Here is a 13543-nt window from a genome sequence, read left to right as displayed (position 1 = left end):
GTTTCCTGCAGAAAATTTGTTAGTTAAGGAGGGTGGGACCGGGGCCGTGGCAATCAAAGGGAAGGGGGGTAAACGTCATGATGAAAATTAAAAAAATTTTATTTACTTGACAGCCTTTTGTGCAGCAAAATAAATATTTTTTTTGGGCAACCTAGTTAAGGTGGTAGGGTTTCCTAGCTTAGGCGGGCTGCCCGAACTGCAAAGTGCTGCGGGGAACCCTGTGAAATTAGGAAATGTTCCCGCTTTTTATTTAAAAAATCTGGTCAGTCTTTATTATAGTGCACACAAGTCCACATGGTATTCAAAGAGTTCATGTCTAATGTTTATGTATAATTAGTGGGGGCATTTAATACAGATTTATTATTTATTACTAGATGTGATCCTGGACCACAAAACCAATAATAAGTAGGACAGGTATATTTGTAGCAATAGCCAAAAATACATTTGTATGGGTCAAAATTATTGTTTTTATGCCATCATTAGGATATCATGTAAAGATCATGCTCCATGAAGATATTTTGTAATTTTCCTACCGTAAATATATACAAAAATGTATTTATTATTAGTAATATGTGTTGCTAAGGACTGAACTTAAAAAATAGTTTTAATAGTTATAGAGTGGTCTTGTGGTTCAGGGTCATATAATAAATAAATAGTGTATCCAATATGACTCCACAGTCAGTCCCTCCAGAAAAACGTGATTATGCGATCGCATGATTCGATGCATAATCAGCCAAAGTACACATATTTATGAGTAGGCCGCTTTAAATATGCAGCATAAATTGCGGATTTCCGCGCGTAAAATATGCGGGGTTTGCATGATTTCATAATTCCCGCATTTTCGTAGCAAAAAGTCACATACTGTATATCTTAGCAGAAAGTTGAAAAATGTTGCATTTACTTCACACTAGCGCAGCCATGTCCCCTGTTGCTGTGGGAATGCTATGAAGTGACGTAATTACTCGACATGAACATCTAAAACAGTTTTTGCAAGTTTCCACAATTTTTGCAAGTTCTTACAATTTCATCGCATAAAATTGCATAAAAATCCTGCATATTCCATCCATCACATTTTTTAAGAAAATGTGCCGGAAGATCAAGGATTTTTGCCCGCAACAATCACAAAAACATCTAAGCATTTTTCTGGTAGGACTGCACAGTCACCTTTGAACCCTGAATTTGAAGTGAATGCTGTAACATTAAAATTCCTTGGTGTCTCGAAAGGCAGCCAAGAGGTGTGTTTTCTTTTTGCATAGTTTTTTGCATCTGTCACAGACAGAGCCCCCACGTTTCATGCATGCATGTGCACACACACACACACACAAACCAGATCCACAAACCCCCAAAACTTCGCCACACGCCAATCATTCTGCACAGCACTGAAAACGCACCTCCTGCCCGCAGATCAAGCCCGGGCACGGTGCTGGTGGTCCGACTCAATGCAATTAATTGCATTAAATTATTTTAACACAAAAATAACTAATTAATCACATGCGTTAACGTGTTAATGCTGACAGCCCTAGTTTTGACTTTACTGTCTTTTAACCTTCTAGATGTACCTTCTCGGCTCAGCGATGTTCACAGTTAAGGAGCTTCTGCAGGAGAAGAACCACATACTTAACTTACCTCTCAGGTAAACCAATCCACCTTTGTTTAAAGGCGTGATGATCTGATGATCTTTTTGTCGGAAAAGACATATTAGCACAGAGGTCACGTTAACTGAACATTTTTTAGCAGTGACGGAAAAATACGAAAGCCGTCCGTCACTTATGTCAAAATGATGAACAATCAAGAAGTCTTACGCAATATTTGTATAAGCCATAAAAGTATTTGGCTCCATTTTCCTCAGGTCAGCAGAAAATGAGGATGTGGGAAATATCACAGTCATCGCCTGGCAGCTGGAGGAGAAGAGAGATCAGCAAACACCAATCAAACAACTACAAGACACCATCAACGGCAGGGTGAGCCAGATTACAACCTATTGCTGCTAACACACAGCATATTCAATCATTCACTTACAATGCGAGTGTTTTGCTTCTATCTTCAGACCGTCCTTTCTGTGGATGAAAGTCTGACAGAATCGGTGGGAGTTCGAGCAAAATACGCGTCACTGTGGAAAGATACGTTTCTACGATCTGGTACAATAACATTTATGCATTTATTTGCAAAATGACTTACAGTGTATAGAAGGTGTACATTTTATCAGTATATGTGCCTTTACTGGGATCAGATCTCATATTCATGGAGCTGCAGAAATGTCTAGACATGTCAACTAGTAGAAAAATTGCTTATTTTTATAGCCTGTGGAGGAAATATGAACTTTGAAATGTGATTGTGATCAGCAATATGAAACATTCTTATCCTGTACAGTGGAGCTGCCCACCTCTGGTTATTATGTTTGCAATATGTGGCAGCACTGCAATATGCGTTGCACAGATTTGTTATTGCCGTAAGCATAAAAAATGTGCAGGGTTGGATTACTTTTGTTGTTGCTGGATAGTATTATCAGATTATAATGCTAATTCGCTTGTTAAAGGAATATTCCACTTTCATAAAAAATAAACTCCCAATAATTTACTCACCCCCATGTCATCCTAATTGTTGATGTCTTTATTTGGTAAGTCGAGAAGAAATTCATTTTTTATTTTTAGGAAAATACTCCAGGATTTTTCTCTATTTAATAGACTGGACCCCAGTGTTGGGGGTAATGCATTACAGCTTACATGCATTACGTAACAATATTACTTTTCTGAAGTAACGAGTAAAGTAACGCATTACTTTATAAATGTACACATTAATATTTGAGTTACTTTTTTAAAAAAGTAATGTGAGTTACGTTTCAGTTTAATTAATTTGATTAAAAAAATGTACTGAATTAAACTGAAAGTAGTCACATAGAATTACACACTCTATGCGTGTGCACCTGAGCGGGAACAGTTTGAGTGAGAAACGGAGATGGGAGGCCAGAGCTTGACATTTTTGCAATGAAAGTATGCAATTTCTAAATGCAGAACTTCTCAGTCATAAAAAACATCTACAAGGCCTGAAAGAGATCAAGCCTCAGCCAAATAAGAAAAAGTAATGCAAAAGTAACTTTAAAGTAATGTAAGTATTACTTTCCATAAAAAGTAACTAAGTAACGCAATTAGTTACTTTTTTGGGGAGTAACTTAATATTGTAATGCATTACTTTTAAAAGTAACTTTTCCCAACGCTGCTGAACCCCAACCGTAGATTGGACCCCAACAGTATACAGTTTCAATGCAGTTTAAAATTGCCGTTTCAATGCAGCTTCAAAAGGCTCTAAACAAGGCATAAGGGTCTTATCTATCAAAATCGTAATTTTCGTCAAGAAAAATAAAAAATAAGCACTTTCAAACTCGTCTTGCACTAGCCATGTGACCTTACGTATTGCGTGAGCCCGTCGAAAGCTTATGCGTCACATATGTAAAATCCATAACTCAATCCATGGACTCATTGACATGGATTTTTTAAAGCTCACGTAACACACGCTGTTGCTGCATTTCTGATGTTAATCTGGAGTACCTATAGAGTAATATTACATCCTTTTTATCTCCGAAAAGTCTTTAGTTTAATAAAAGAAAGATTAGCTTTACCAAATCTTTCCGATAACGTACGAAAAAATTAAGAACGAGGAGTTACTACCGCAGTAAGAGCGAATACGAGGCATGCAACACTATACAACACTTATAACTTATGATTCACTACATGTTTGTGTCATTTATATAATATGCACACGCCTATTTCACACATAAGACAGAAGTTCTACTTACCGCGTGCAACTCGTGACCCGGTTGGGAACATCCAGCGCATCAAACACACAAGCAAAACTCCACTGCTACCCTGGATAATAAACTATATCCATTGTTTCCATAAGGCTGGATTTCATCTCCTTACATCCAAAAACACACTTCTTCTTTGCTTTTTTGACACTTTGCCTACGTTTAGCATGAGGAAACAACTCTATAACTGTGTTAAAGGATTAGTTCGGTATTTTACACTTAAAGCCCTGTTTTCAAATTGTTTATGATGAAATAGAACGGTTTTGACTGAAATTTCGACATATGCGGCTGCCCCGAGAATTTTCGGGTGTTTGTTGTTTCACCTCCCGCCTCTACAATGGCTGCATAGGTGCACTGGAACAATCCTTCCCAAAATGCATTACACTTTCGTTTACAAAGCTGTGAAACTCACTGAGTGGTCAGGGGGATATGCTCACACAAAAATCACTTCTGTCACTCATGACGACGCCCCCTCTTGCTAAAACTTCTGTCAATATTACTGTGCGCCAAGGTCAAAGTGCTGCAAACTAAGCGCTCTTCCGCCATACAATATAGTTCTTATTTTTTAGTCGCTTAAAAAAATCGCTACATTTTATTTTGTGCCACCATACTTGCTCGTGTAACTACTCATGTAACAGTCTTTAAATAGGGAAAACATGAAAGTGTTTGATGGCTTCTAAATTTATCCCTGTTTGGATCCTAAGGAATGAATGGGGCTAGGCTAAATGCTAAAACATTCACAATGCACTGTACAAAGATTAGTGTACGCATTGAAAAAAGTTAGGAATGTATTAATTGATGTAAGAACATAGTAAAATATTGAAAACGATGGTGTTTTCCTTTAACAAGCGGGTAATAATCTGACTGGTGTATTAGCAGTGTTATCAACGTAAAACCAGGTCACCAAAACTTCCTGTGTTTTTATTTCATGCAGTGTTTGATTCATACTTTTTAATGGCTTTTGGGATACACTGACAGATGTTATATATTTTCATTTTGGGTGCAGTGTGTGGTACTAAGAAAAAATAATTATGTTTAATAGTGACATATTCAGGTTCAAGGGCACTTGGCTCCATTTTTAATGACAGAAGTGAAACTGAATGCCTGAAACTAGATGTACCCAGAAATACCCAGAAATTAGATTTTAGTGCAGCAGGTGTACTTCAGTGTTTAATACAAAAGGACTGCTTGGCACAATTGACGCTTTATTTTGCCCCTTTGTGTCTCAGTGTTTGGTGGCACCATGTGTCGTATGTATCGTTTTCCAACCACGGACGGAAATCATTTACGCATCCTGGAACAGATGGCCGAAAGCATCTTATCCCTCAACATCCCGCGACAATTTGTCAAACTATTATTGGAAGATGATTCCACCAGGTGTCCATCATAATCTCACACATACAGTTCACTGAAATCCAATGTGTTTATAACATAATGTGATTATTTTACACTCATGTGTCTTGCGGTGTTCTTAGGGTGTCAGAGCTGGAGGAGTTGGGAGAGTTGTCTCCGTGTTGGGAGAATCTTCGGCGACAGATCGTGACGCAGTACCAGAGCGTCCTCTTGACCTATCAGGATACGATCACGGACCTGCAGGACTACAAAGGTAAGTGTGTTGTTCTTTCAGGTCCATGTCATGATCTTCTTAATGTGTTTCACACTTTAGTTTCATTATTCTTGAGGTGTGATTTTCAGTTTCCTAATGCAAGTGTGAGATGTACACAGGAAACACATGCTAATGTGCCACATTTAGAAACTTTTGGAAAGACCTGAAAGTTACCCAAATGTTTTGTCATATTTACTTGTTCTCTAAAATCTATTTCCAGACAAACAGTTAAATGATAAAGGGGTCTCTCTCTCCCTCTCTTTGTCTCTTCCAGGTCCATCATTTAAAGCCAGTAATCTAAAAGCAGAAAGGAAGTTGGAGTTTATGCCCACCAACCTACATGTACAGAGAATGAGAGTTCAGGACGAGTCTGCCTTTGGTTAGACCTTAATTTCTTTTTTATTCTGCCTAGTCATACTGGCTCTTTGTCAGCATACAGTGTAGGGGTGGCACGGTTCACAAAACTCTCGGTTCGGTTCGTATCACGGTTCTATGCTCACGGTTCTCGGTTCAGTACGGTTCTTGTTGTTATTTTTTTTACACTCCAGAAATTTATTATCTTATTAATGTATTAATTATCCATAATTTAGGATACAGTATTAAAAAAGTTATATCATGTAATCATGCACAAACTGAATTTAACTTTAAGCACATTATTGGGAACATCCCTGAGGAAAGCCAGGCGAGATTTTGACACAGCGAGAGGGAAGACATTGATGATTTCAACATGCTTTTTATTTATTTGGCAAAAAAGAGAATGTGTATTGCCATCTACATGAACTTTGTGTGCATTTTTAGCACACAAAGATAACTTGCATTTATCAAAATGCCAACTTCAGTGTAGCTTTAAGATTTATCACTGAGAGGCTGCTTAAATACTGCAGAGAGAATATGTGAACAAGAGAGAAACATAACGTTTACACCTGTAATATTTAAATCCGTCTCTTTTGTCCACTTTTGACCATTTCTGTCCTGATTACTTTAAGGGGCAGTTTATGAAATAAGATCGCGCAACTTTCACACGCTAGCAAAATGAAACTACGCGGAAATCAGCCGCTTTCGTTTTATCAATGAAAGGCTAAAAATAGCCCTGAATACGAAAAGACGTAAAACAGTGTTCATTACCTCAGATTAGATAAATGGGCGGAGAGAAGGCTGTCGCGTGTGGCTGTTCGAACACATTCAACCCATAGACTGCAGTTCTATCTATTGTTTTATTTCCGTTGTCATCATAGGTAACATGAAATAAAAAATGTTTCCACACACCAAACTTATACGACGCTGGCGCATCCTCCAACTGCGGGCAGACTTCTTTTTCTCTCCATCTTGCCATTTCTACACGTAACATGACCGGCAGCACTCACTCTCCACACCAGTCACCTCTTCTTTCGCGCTATTCGCGCTTTTCGCTACATACATTGCGCATGCCATGAACCGTTGAACCGTACGACACACGCGCGCTCCGAACCGAGACAAGCGAACCGAACGGTTCGGATTTTTTTCATGAACTGTGCCACCCCTAATACAGTGGCAAGAAAAGTATGTGAACCTCTAGGAATAAACTACTGTGATTTGCCATAAAATGTGATCTGATCCTCATCTAGGTCACAACAATAGACAAAGACAATGTGTATAAGCTGACAACACACAAATAATTCTAGTTTATTTTGTCTCTTTTGAAAACACCCATCAAACATTCACAGTGCTGGAGGAAAATTTAATTGAACCTTTGAATTTAATATCTTGTTGAACCTTTTATGGCAGCCATTACTTCAAGCAAGCGCTTTTAGTAGTTCTGAATCAGACCTGCACATCATTCAGAAGGAATTTTTATCTATTCCTCTTTACAAAACCAATTCAACCAAGACACATTTGTAGGATGTCTGGTGTGAACCGCTCTCTTGAGGTCAAGCAACAAGGTTTGACTAGGCCACTCCAAATGCCGCATTTTGTTTTTCTTAAGCCTGTCTGTGGTGGATTTACTTTAATGGTTAAGGTTATTGTCCTGCTGCATCATCCGTTGGCTTACAATTGGTAAGCTGTACCCTTTTTGCACCATAGTATTTTCCCCGAACAATTACATTTTTGTTTCATCAGTCCATAAAATATTTTCCCAGTAGCACTGGGGTTGGCCAAGGTGCTCATGAATAGAGATGTGTGCCAGTTCCAATGATGTCTTCAAGCCTTTTGCTGTTACTTGTGTTTTTTTACTTAAAGGAATATTCCATTTTCTTAAAAGAAAAATCCAGATAATTTACTCACCATCATGTCATCCAAAACGTTGATGTCTTTCTTTGTTCAGTCCAGTCAAATTATGTTTTTTGAGGAAAACATTGCAGGATTTTTCTCATTTTAAAGCAACACCAAAGAGTTTTTTTTACCTTAAAATAAGTTTCCAAAAAAGTTTCAGTGGTTCATCCACACAAAACAGGGTGAATGGCACTTTCACATTCGCTTTGCAGCCCTCTATCGGCCAAAACCGCACTAAAGAAGTTTCCAACCGTTGGGTAGCGGTCCTGTAGTTCGAGTGAAAACTACAAAAACTTGCTTTACGGCAGACCTACAATCCAATCAGAGCCAGCTATGCTGCAGTATTTACGACAGTGGTAATGAACAATTACGCTTCTAACCTGTAGGGGGAGCAAAGAGCCAGAGTTCTTTAGTGTTGCTTTAATGGACTTTAATAGAGCCCAACATTTTAATACTTAACTCAACACTTAACAGTTTTTTTAACGGAGTTTCAAATGACTATAAACGATCCCAAACGAGGCATAAGGGTCTTATCTAACGAAACGATTGTCATTTTGGAAAAGAAAAAGAAAAAATATCCACTTTTAAACCACAACTTCTCGTCTAAATCCGGTCGTGATGCGCCAGCGCGACCCCACGCAATACGTCATGATGTCAAGAGGTCACAGAGGACGAACGCGAAACTCCGCCCCAGTGTTAACAAATGTGTTAAAAGAGGACCGTTCCTACTTTGTTGTATGTCAACTGATACTAATTAATGTCTTTGTGTCAGTTTATTGTTTACAATGGTCCGCAAATTTGCGTTTTATATATGTAACACGTGACCTCCCTACGTCACTACGCATTTACATTAGGTCGCGCTGGACCGGACCTAGACGAGAAATTGTGGTTTAAAAGAGCATATTTTTTATTTTTCTTGTCAAAAATGACAGTCGTTTTGCTAGATAAGACCCTTATGCCTCGTTTGGGATCGTTTATAGACCTTTGAAACTCAGTTGAAAAAAACTGTTAAGTGTTGAGTTAAGTATTAAATTTGGGCTCTATTAAAGTCCGTTAAAATGAGAAAAATCCTGCAATCTTTTCCTCAAAAAACATAATTTTTTCTCGACTGAACAAAGAAAGACATCAACATTTTGGATGACATGGTGGTGAGTAGATTATCTGGATTTTTCTTTTAAGAAAATGGAATATTCCTTTAATTGAGTACTCTGTGTTGTGTGTTAGGGGTCATCTTGTGCCCACTTCTAGGAATGGTAGCTACAGTATTAAATTATCTCCATTTATAGACAATTTATCTAACTGTAGACTTATGGATGTCTAAACATTTTGAAATTGTTTTGTATCCTTTTTAGCCTAATGAAGTGCAACAACTCTTGATCAGATATCTTTAGAGATGCATGGTTCATAAGAGCTGATGGTTCTTAAGGACAGCATTCTTAAATTGTTTGAGTGTCTTTTAACTCTTTCCCCGCCATTGACGAGTTAACTCGTCAATTAAGAGAAAACACTTTCCTGCCAATGACGAGTATTTCTGGATTCCGCAACTTATAAAACCCGGAAGTATCGCCCTAGGGCAAACAGCTGTATTTCCGTGTCAGTTTTAAGGATTGCTCTGAATCTGATTTCTATCAAATGTCCTTCACAGAAATTGAATTATCTCAGCTTTTTGCTCAAAATTTGGTGTTTTTGAAGAAACCTACCCATATTTGAGAGGTGATAAAAAGCGAACAAATGAAGCTAGGATGAAACTTTTTTCCTTGAAAGCAGAGGGTCTGTTCTTTCATTTGATATATTGTATGAAAATTTTCTGGAAGGCAATAAACTTTTATGAAAATGATGAAAAATGCTGTCGCTGGCTGGCAACTTTAAAAAAAAAAAAAACACTGGCCTGGAAAGAGTTAATCAATCAAAGTTGCACTAAACCACACCTTTAAACAGATTATGTTAATTGGACTCCAGTTTGCCAGCTTCTGACACAAATTAGCTTTCAATAAAGTAATTAGTCTATGGGTTCACTTACAATTTGCTCTAGCACTGTGAATGTTTAAAGGTTCTCTAAGCGAATTCACGCATTTTAGACCATAAACATTTTTTGTTACATACAGCAAACATCTCCTCACTATCTGCTTGCTTCCTGTCTGCTGATCAAACTGTAAAAAACGTGATCTCTGTAGACAGCCCAGCCTCCACAAACTGCAATAATAGCAAACTGGCCAAACCTACACCAGAAACCATAACAAAGTGTTCTAACCAATAAACGCCAAGAAGGATTTGGGGGTTGGGTTTGGGCGCGTTCATGAAAGCACGGAAGGGAGGGGGAGGAGTTAACTACGCTCAGTTTGTTTGAAAACACATTTCAAAAATCAACACACAGATTCGCTTAGAGAACCTTTAATGGGTGTTAGCAAAAAAGACAACAGAAACTTGAATTAATTGGATGTTGTCAGCTTATGCATATTGTGTTTGTCTAATGTTGTGACCTATCAAATAACTTTTTATGGCAAATCACTGTAGAAAAACAGTTTATTCCTAGGGGTTCACATACTTTTTCTTGCCACTGTGCTTTTTATTGAAGGCGTAATTCACCCCCCCCCAAAAAAAGAAAAAATGCTGTTTATTTGCCATATCAGATTTTAGCAGCTTCAAATAGCCACCTTTTCCGGAAAATTTCCCCAAAAGGTTTTTTCTCTTGATGTTTCTTTATGTCTCACCCTAGGGCAGTGCTTCTCAAATAGTGGGGCGGGACCCCCAGGGGGGGCTCGAAGCGACACCAGGGGGGGCACGCGAGACCCAGGGGAAAATACTTTTTCGGGAAGTTATTTTTTTTTGCACCGTCACTTAAAGACATTACACCCCAATCACGCTGATAAGCCGCTTAAGTTTTTTATTATTATTATAATTAATTTAATTTTACAGTATAATATGGTCAAAAAATAATATACTTTAAATAATAATTGATTTTTTTATTTTAGGCAAATTGATGCATTTTTAAGTCTTTTCTGTTACAGACTAAAAAACAATGTTAATTTAGTTATTGTTTGTTGTAAGTTGATTGATATTTATTTTTTTGTGTTTTTTTTATGTTAATAAGGATACAATGTTTTGCAGATGTGTAATTTTATAGACAAATTATTCTATTTACAGTCGCGGCGGAGAGTTGGGGGGGGCACGAAATGTTTACTTCTTCCTAGGGTGGGCGTGACAGAAAATAATTGAGAAGCACTGCCCTAGGGAAAGTGTGGTTTGCAATAAATTTGATGTACTTTGAATACATTGGTAAAAGTAAAGTATGGTGCAATAATTACAACTGACGCACTTTATAGTTAATCAAAATATGACAATTCTTTCATAATGTTCTCACGCTCATGACATTTCAGATGCGTATGACTTCAGATGAACACAAATAAATGATTTATATTAAGATAATCTTATTTTCTTATTTAGGGGTCAACATGGCAAAATGGTAAACAAAGTATAAGCATTTTGATATTTAAGTGAACTAAGTGAAGAGTTATTCTTTAATTAGAATAACTCTGTACTTATTTAAAGTATCACAACCATGTTAATGGAAAATGTGACATAGATGGGTGTGTCTGTGTTTTAGATCACACTTATGATGTGGTGACGCTCGGTGCCCCTGCAGCTCACTGTCAAGGCTTCAAAAATGGCGGTTTGCGGAAACTCCTCCCAAAATTCGAAGAAGCAAAGAAACTGTAAGTTATGATTTGACCCTGTCTGGTTTAAAGATGCAGGCCAAACTGTGTGTGTGCTTTTATGCATTTGTGTACACTAAATTTGAGTGTATGTAAATATGGAGCTACCATGAGTTTGTGGTAAGGACCTCATGCACAGGTGGCTGTTTAGATCTACACTACCAGTCAAAAGTTTTGAAACACTTGACTGAAATGTTAACAATGATCTTAAAAATTAATTAATTTAATGGTGTATGCTTAAATGCTTGAAATGTCTTTCATAGATAAAAATATACCAACATTTGTGTTATGCCATAGTTTGTATGAGTTTATTATAGTGATGCACCGATGTATCGGCCGCCGATATTTATCGGCCGATTTTTGATGAATTTGAAACCATTGGCATATCGGCAATAGCACAAGAAAGGCCGATACTGATTGTTTATTAATTAACTGCATAAAGAAATCCATTAAATGTAAAAAATGAGTTAATGTTGTTAATAAAATAAATGCTTAATAGCAAAAACCACCTTTGAAGGTTGTCATGCAGTCTTATTATATTTGTTTTAGCTTAATTTGTGCCTCTCTTATTTTGTTGGTCAGTTGAATGTTAATTAGATTCAATCCATGTTCAGTAAAAATAATTTGATGCAGAAATAAACTAGCTAATAGACCAACTGTATAGTATTATATACAAGTGTTTAATATCGGCATCGGTATCGGCCAGAAGTTGTCTGTCTAAATCGGTATTGGCCCAAAAAAATCCTATTGGTGCATCCCTAGTTTATTATTATTCTAATGTGGAAAAAATATAAATAAAACACAAGTTAATGTTTCAAAACTTTTGATCGGTAATGTATATGTTGTATTATTGACTGTCTGGTTATTTATCTATGCAGATTTGATCGAATCTGTATGCTTTTATATGTGTTCATTGAGTCATTAAGAAGAAAATATTTGAAAATTCGTTTCCATGCATTGAGCAGCATTTGAATTATAACATAGCTTTATCATCTCATATTAAGCACTTTGTTTTAATTGTACTTTTTGCATGTTGATCATTTCGAAAGTGTATAATATTCTATAAAGTTTAGTGTCTAAACCATTTGCTCTCATTTAAGCTTTGTTTTTCCGGGCTGCTTTTATGTGCTGGTATGTCGGTGTTTAAATTTTCCTTTAGGATACACCTTAGGTGTTTAGATCAAGTTTAGTTTCTTTCTCTTGAGTTTTAATTGCCTGTTTTGCTTTTATTGCGTGTTCAGCATTTATGAGGAGGAATGGTGAGTTTTTGTTTTTTTAACTTGTATGTTGGTTAGTTTTTGTGGTTTGTTTTTTCCGTGACAGTGCTCATTTATCCATGAATCAACCCTTCACTTTGTTTTCTGCTAAATATTAATAATTTGTGTGTGTTCAAAAATGAGTGTCTCATATTTGTCCATTCTAAGCATACACACACATGTACAGTACTGTGCAAAAGTCTAAGGCCACCATGCCACTATTAGATTTTTTGTTTTTGCAATGGTATAGTGATCATATATAATTTATATTATTTTTTGGTCTTTTTATTAGAATACAGGAAATTTGTATGTTAATTGTATATTAAAAACAGTATAAAAGTATAAGCTGAAGTGTCAAGTATTTAGGATAAACTCCCCTTCTACTTGAGAAATAGCAGGCAACTCCAGGATCTCTTAAACCTAAATGAAATGAAATCCTAATTTCTAATTCTATTCGAATGACTTCAGGACTTCAGTCTCACCAAATACCTCAATATGTGTTCTGATTGTAGTATTGTACTGAATTTAGTATTTTTGTTTGTATCTTAATAAAAAAGGGTATTAAATTAATATGGATGGACATTAACACAGCTAAAACACAAAGCTAGTGGTAGTGGCCTAAGACTTTCACACAGTACTGTATATTTGTGCTTCCTGTTGGATATTTCTGTGTCAGTGAAATCCCTGGAGAATAGTTACTGTAATAGACTGAACTAGTACAATAACTGGGTGAATATTATCAGAGGCTTTGTAGCAGAGACATTTCACTCGTATGTATATGAATGTGAGAAATCATATGAATATGGCCTTACAGTTAAAGAAAAATTGCACCATAAAATGAAAATGTGTGCCATTCAAAATGTATATGACTTCCTTTCGTTAACTGAACACTCTCGCGACTAGTTGTTATATGCAT

At 36.7% G+C, this 13543-nt stretch overlaps 1 protein-coding gene across 14 annotated transcripts in view; it reads left to right on the top strand.

The window, feature by feature from the left end:
• The window catches only part of inpp4ab (inositol polyphosphate-4-phosphatase type I Ab), a 72276-nt gene that overhangs the window by 38709 nt on the left and 20024 nt on the right, over window positions 1-13543 (top strand). For 8 of the 14 annotated variants that reach the window (XM_073870868.1, XM_073870862.1, XM_073870870.1 and 5 more), the window contains 8 exons: window positions 1554-1633; window positions 1850-1961; window positions 2048-2138; window positions 5032-5179; window positions 5278-5408; window positions 5683-5787; window positions 11263-11371; window positions 12613-12630. In XM_073870868.1, coding sequence (XP_073726969.1) covers window positions 1554-1633; window positions 1850-1961; window positions 2048-2138; window positions 5032-5179; window positions 5278-5408; window positions 5683-5787; window positions 11263-11371; window positions 12613-12630 — 794 coding nt within the window. The remainder of the gene's footprint in view (window positions 1-1553; window positions 1634-1849; window positions 1962-2047; window positions 2139-5031; window positions 5180-5277; window positions 5409-5682; window positions 5788-11262; window positions 11372-12612; window positions 12631-13543) is intronic. The other 6 variants (XM_073870869.1, XM_073870867.1, XM_073870866.1 and 3 more) reach the window with 1 other exon arrangement.

Source organism: Misgurnus anguillicaudatus, chromosome 8 (genome assembly GCF_027580225.2).
Source record: "Misgurnus anguillicaudatus chromosome 8, ASM2758022v2, whole genome shotgun sequence".
Taxonomy (NCBI): domain Eukaryota; kingdom Metazoa; phylum Chordata; class Actinopteri; order Cypriniformes; family Cobitidae; genus Misgurnus; species Misgurnus anguillicaudatus.
This window is presented reverse-complemented; position numbering and strand designations above follow the sequence as displayed.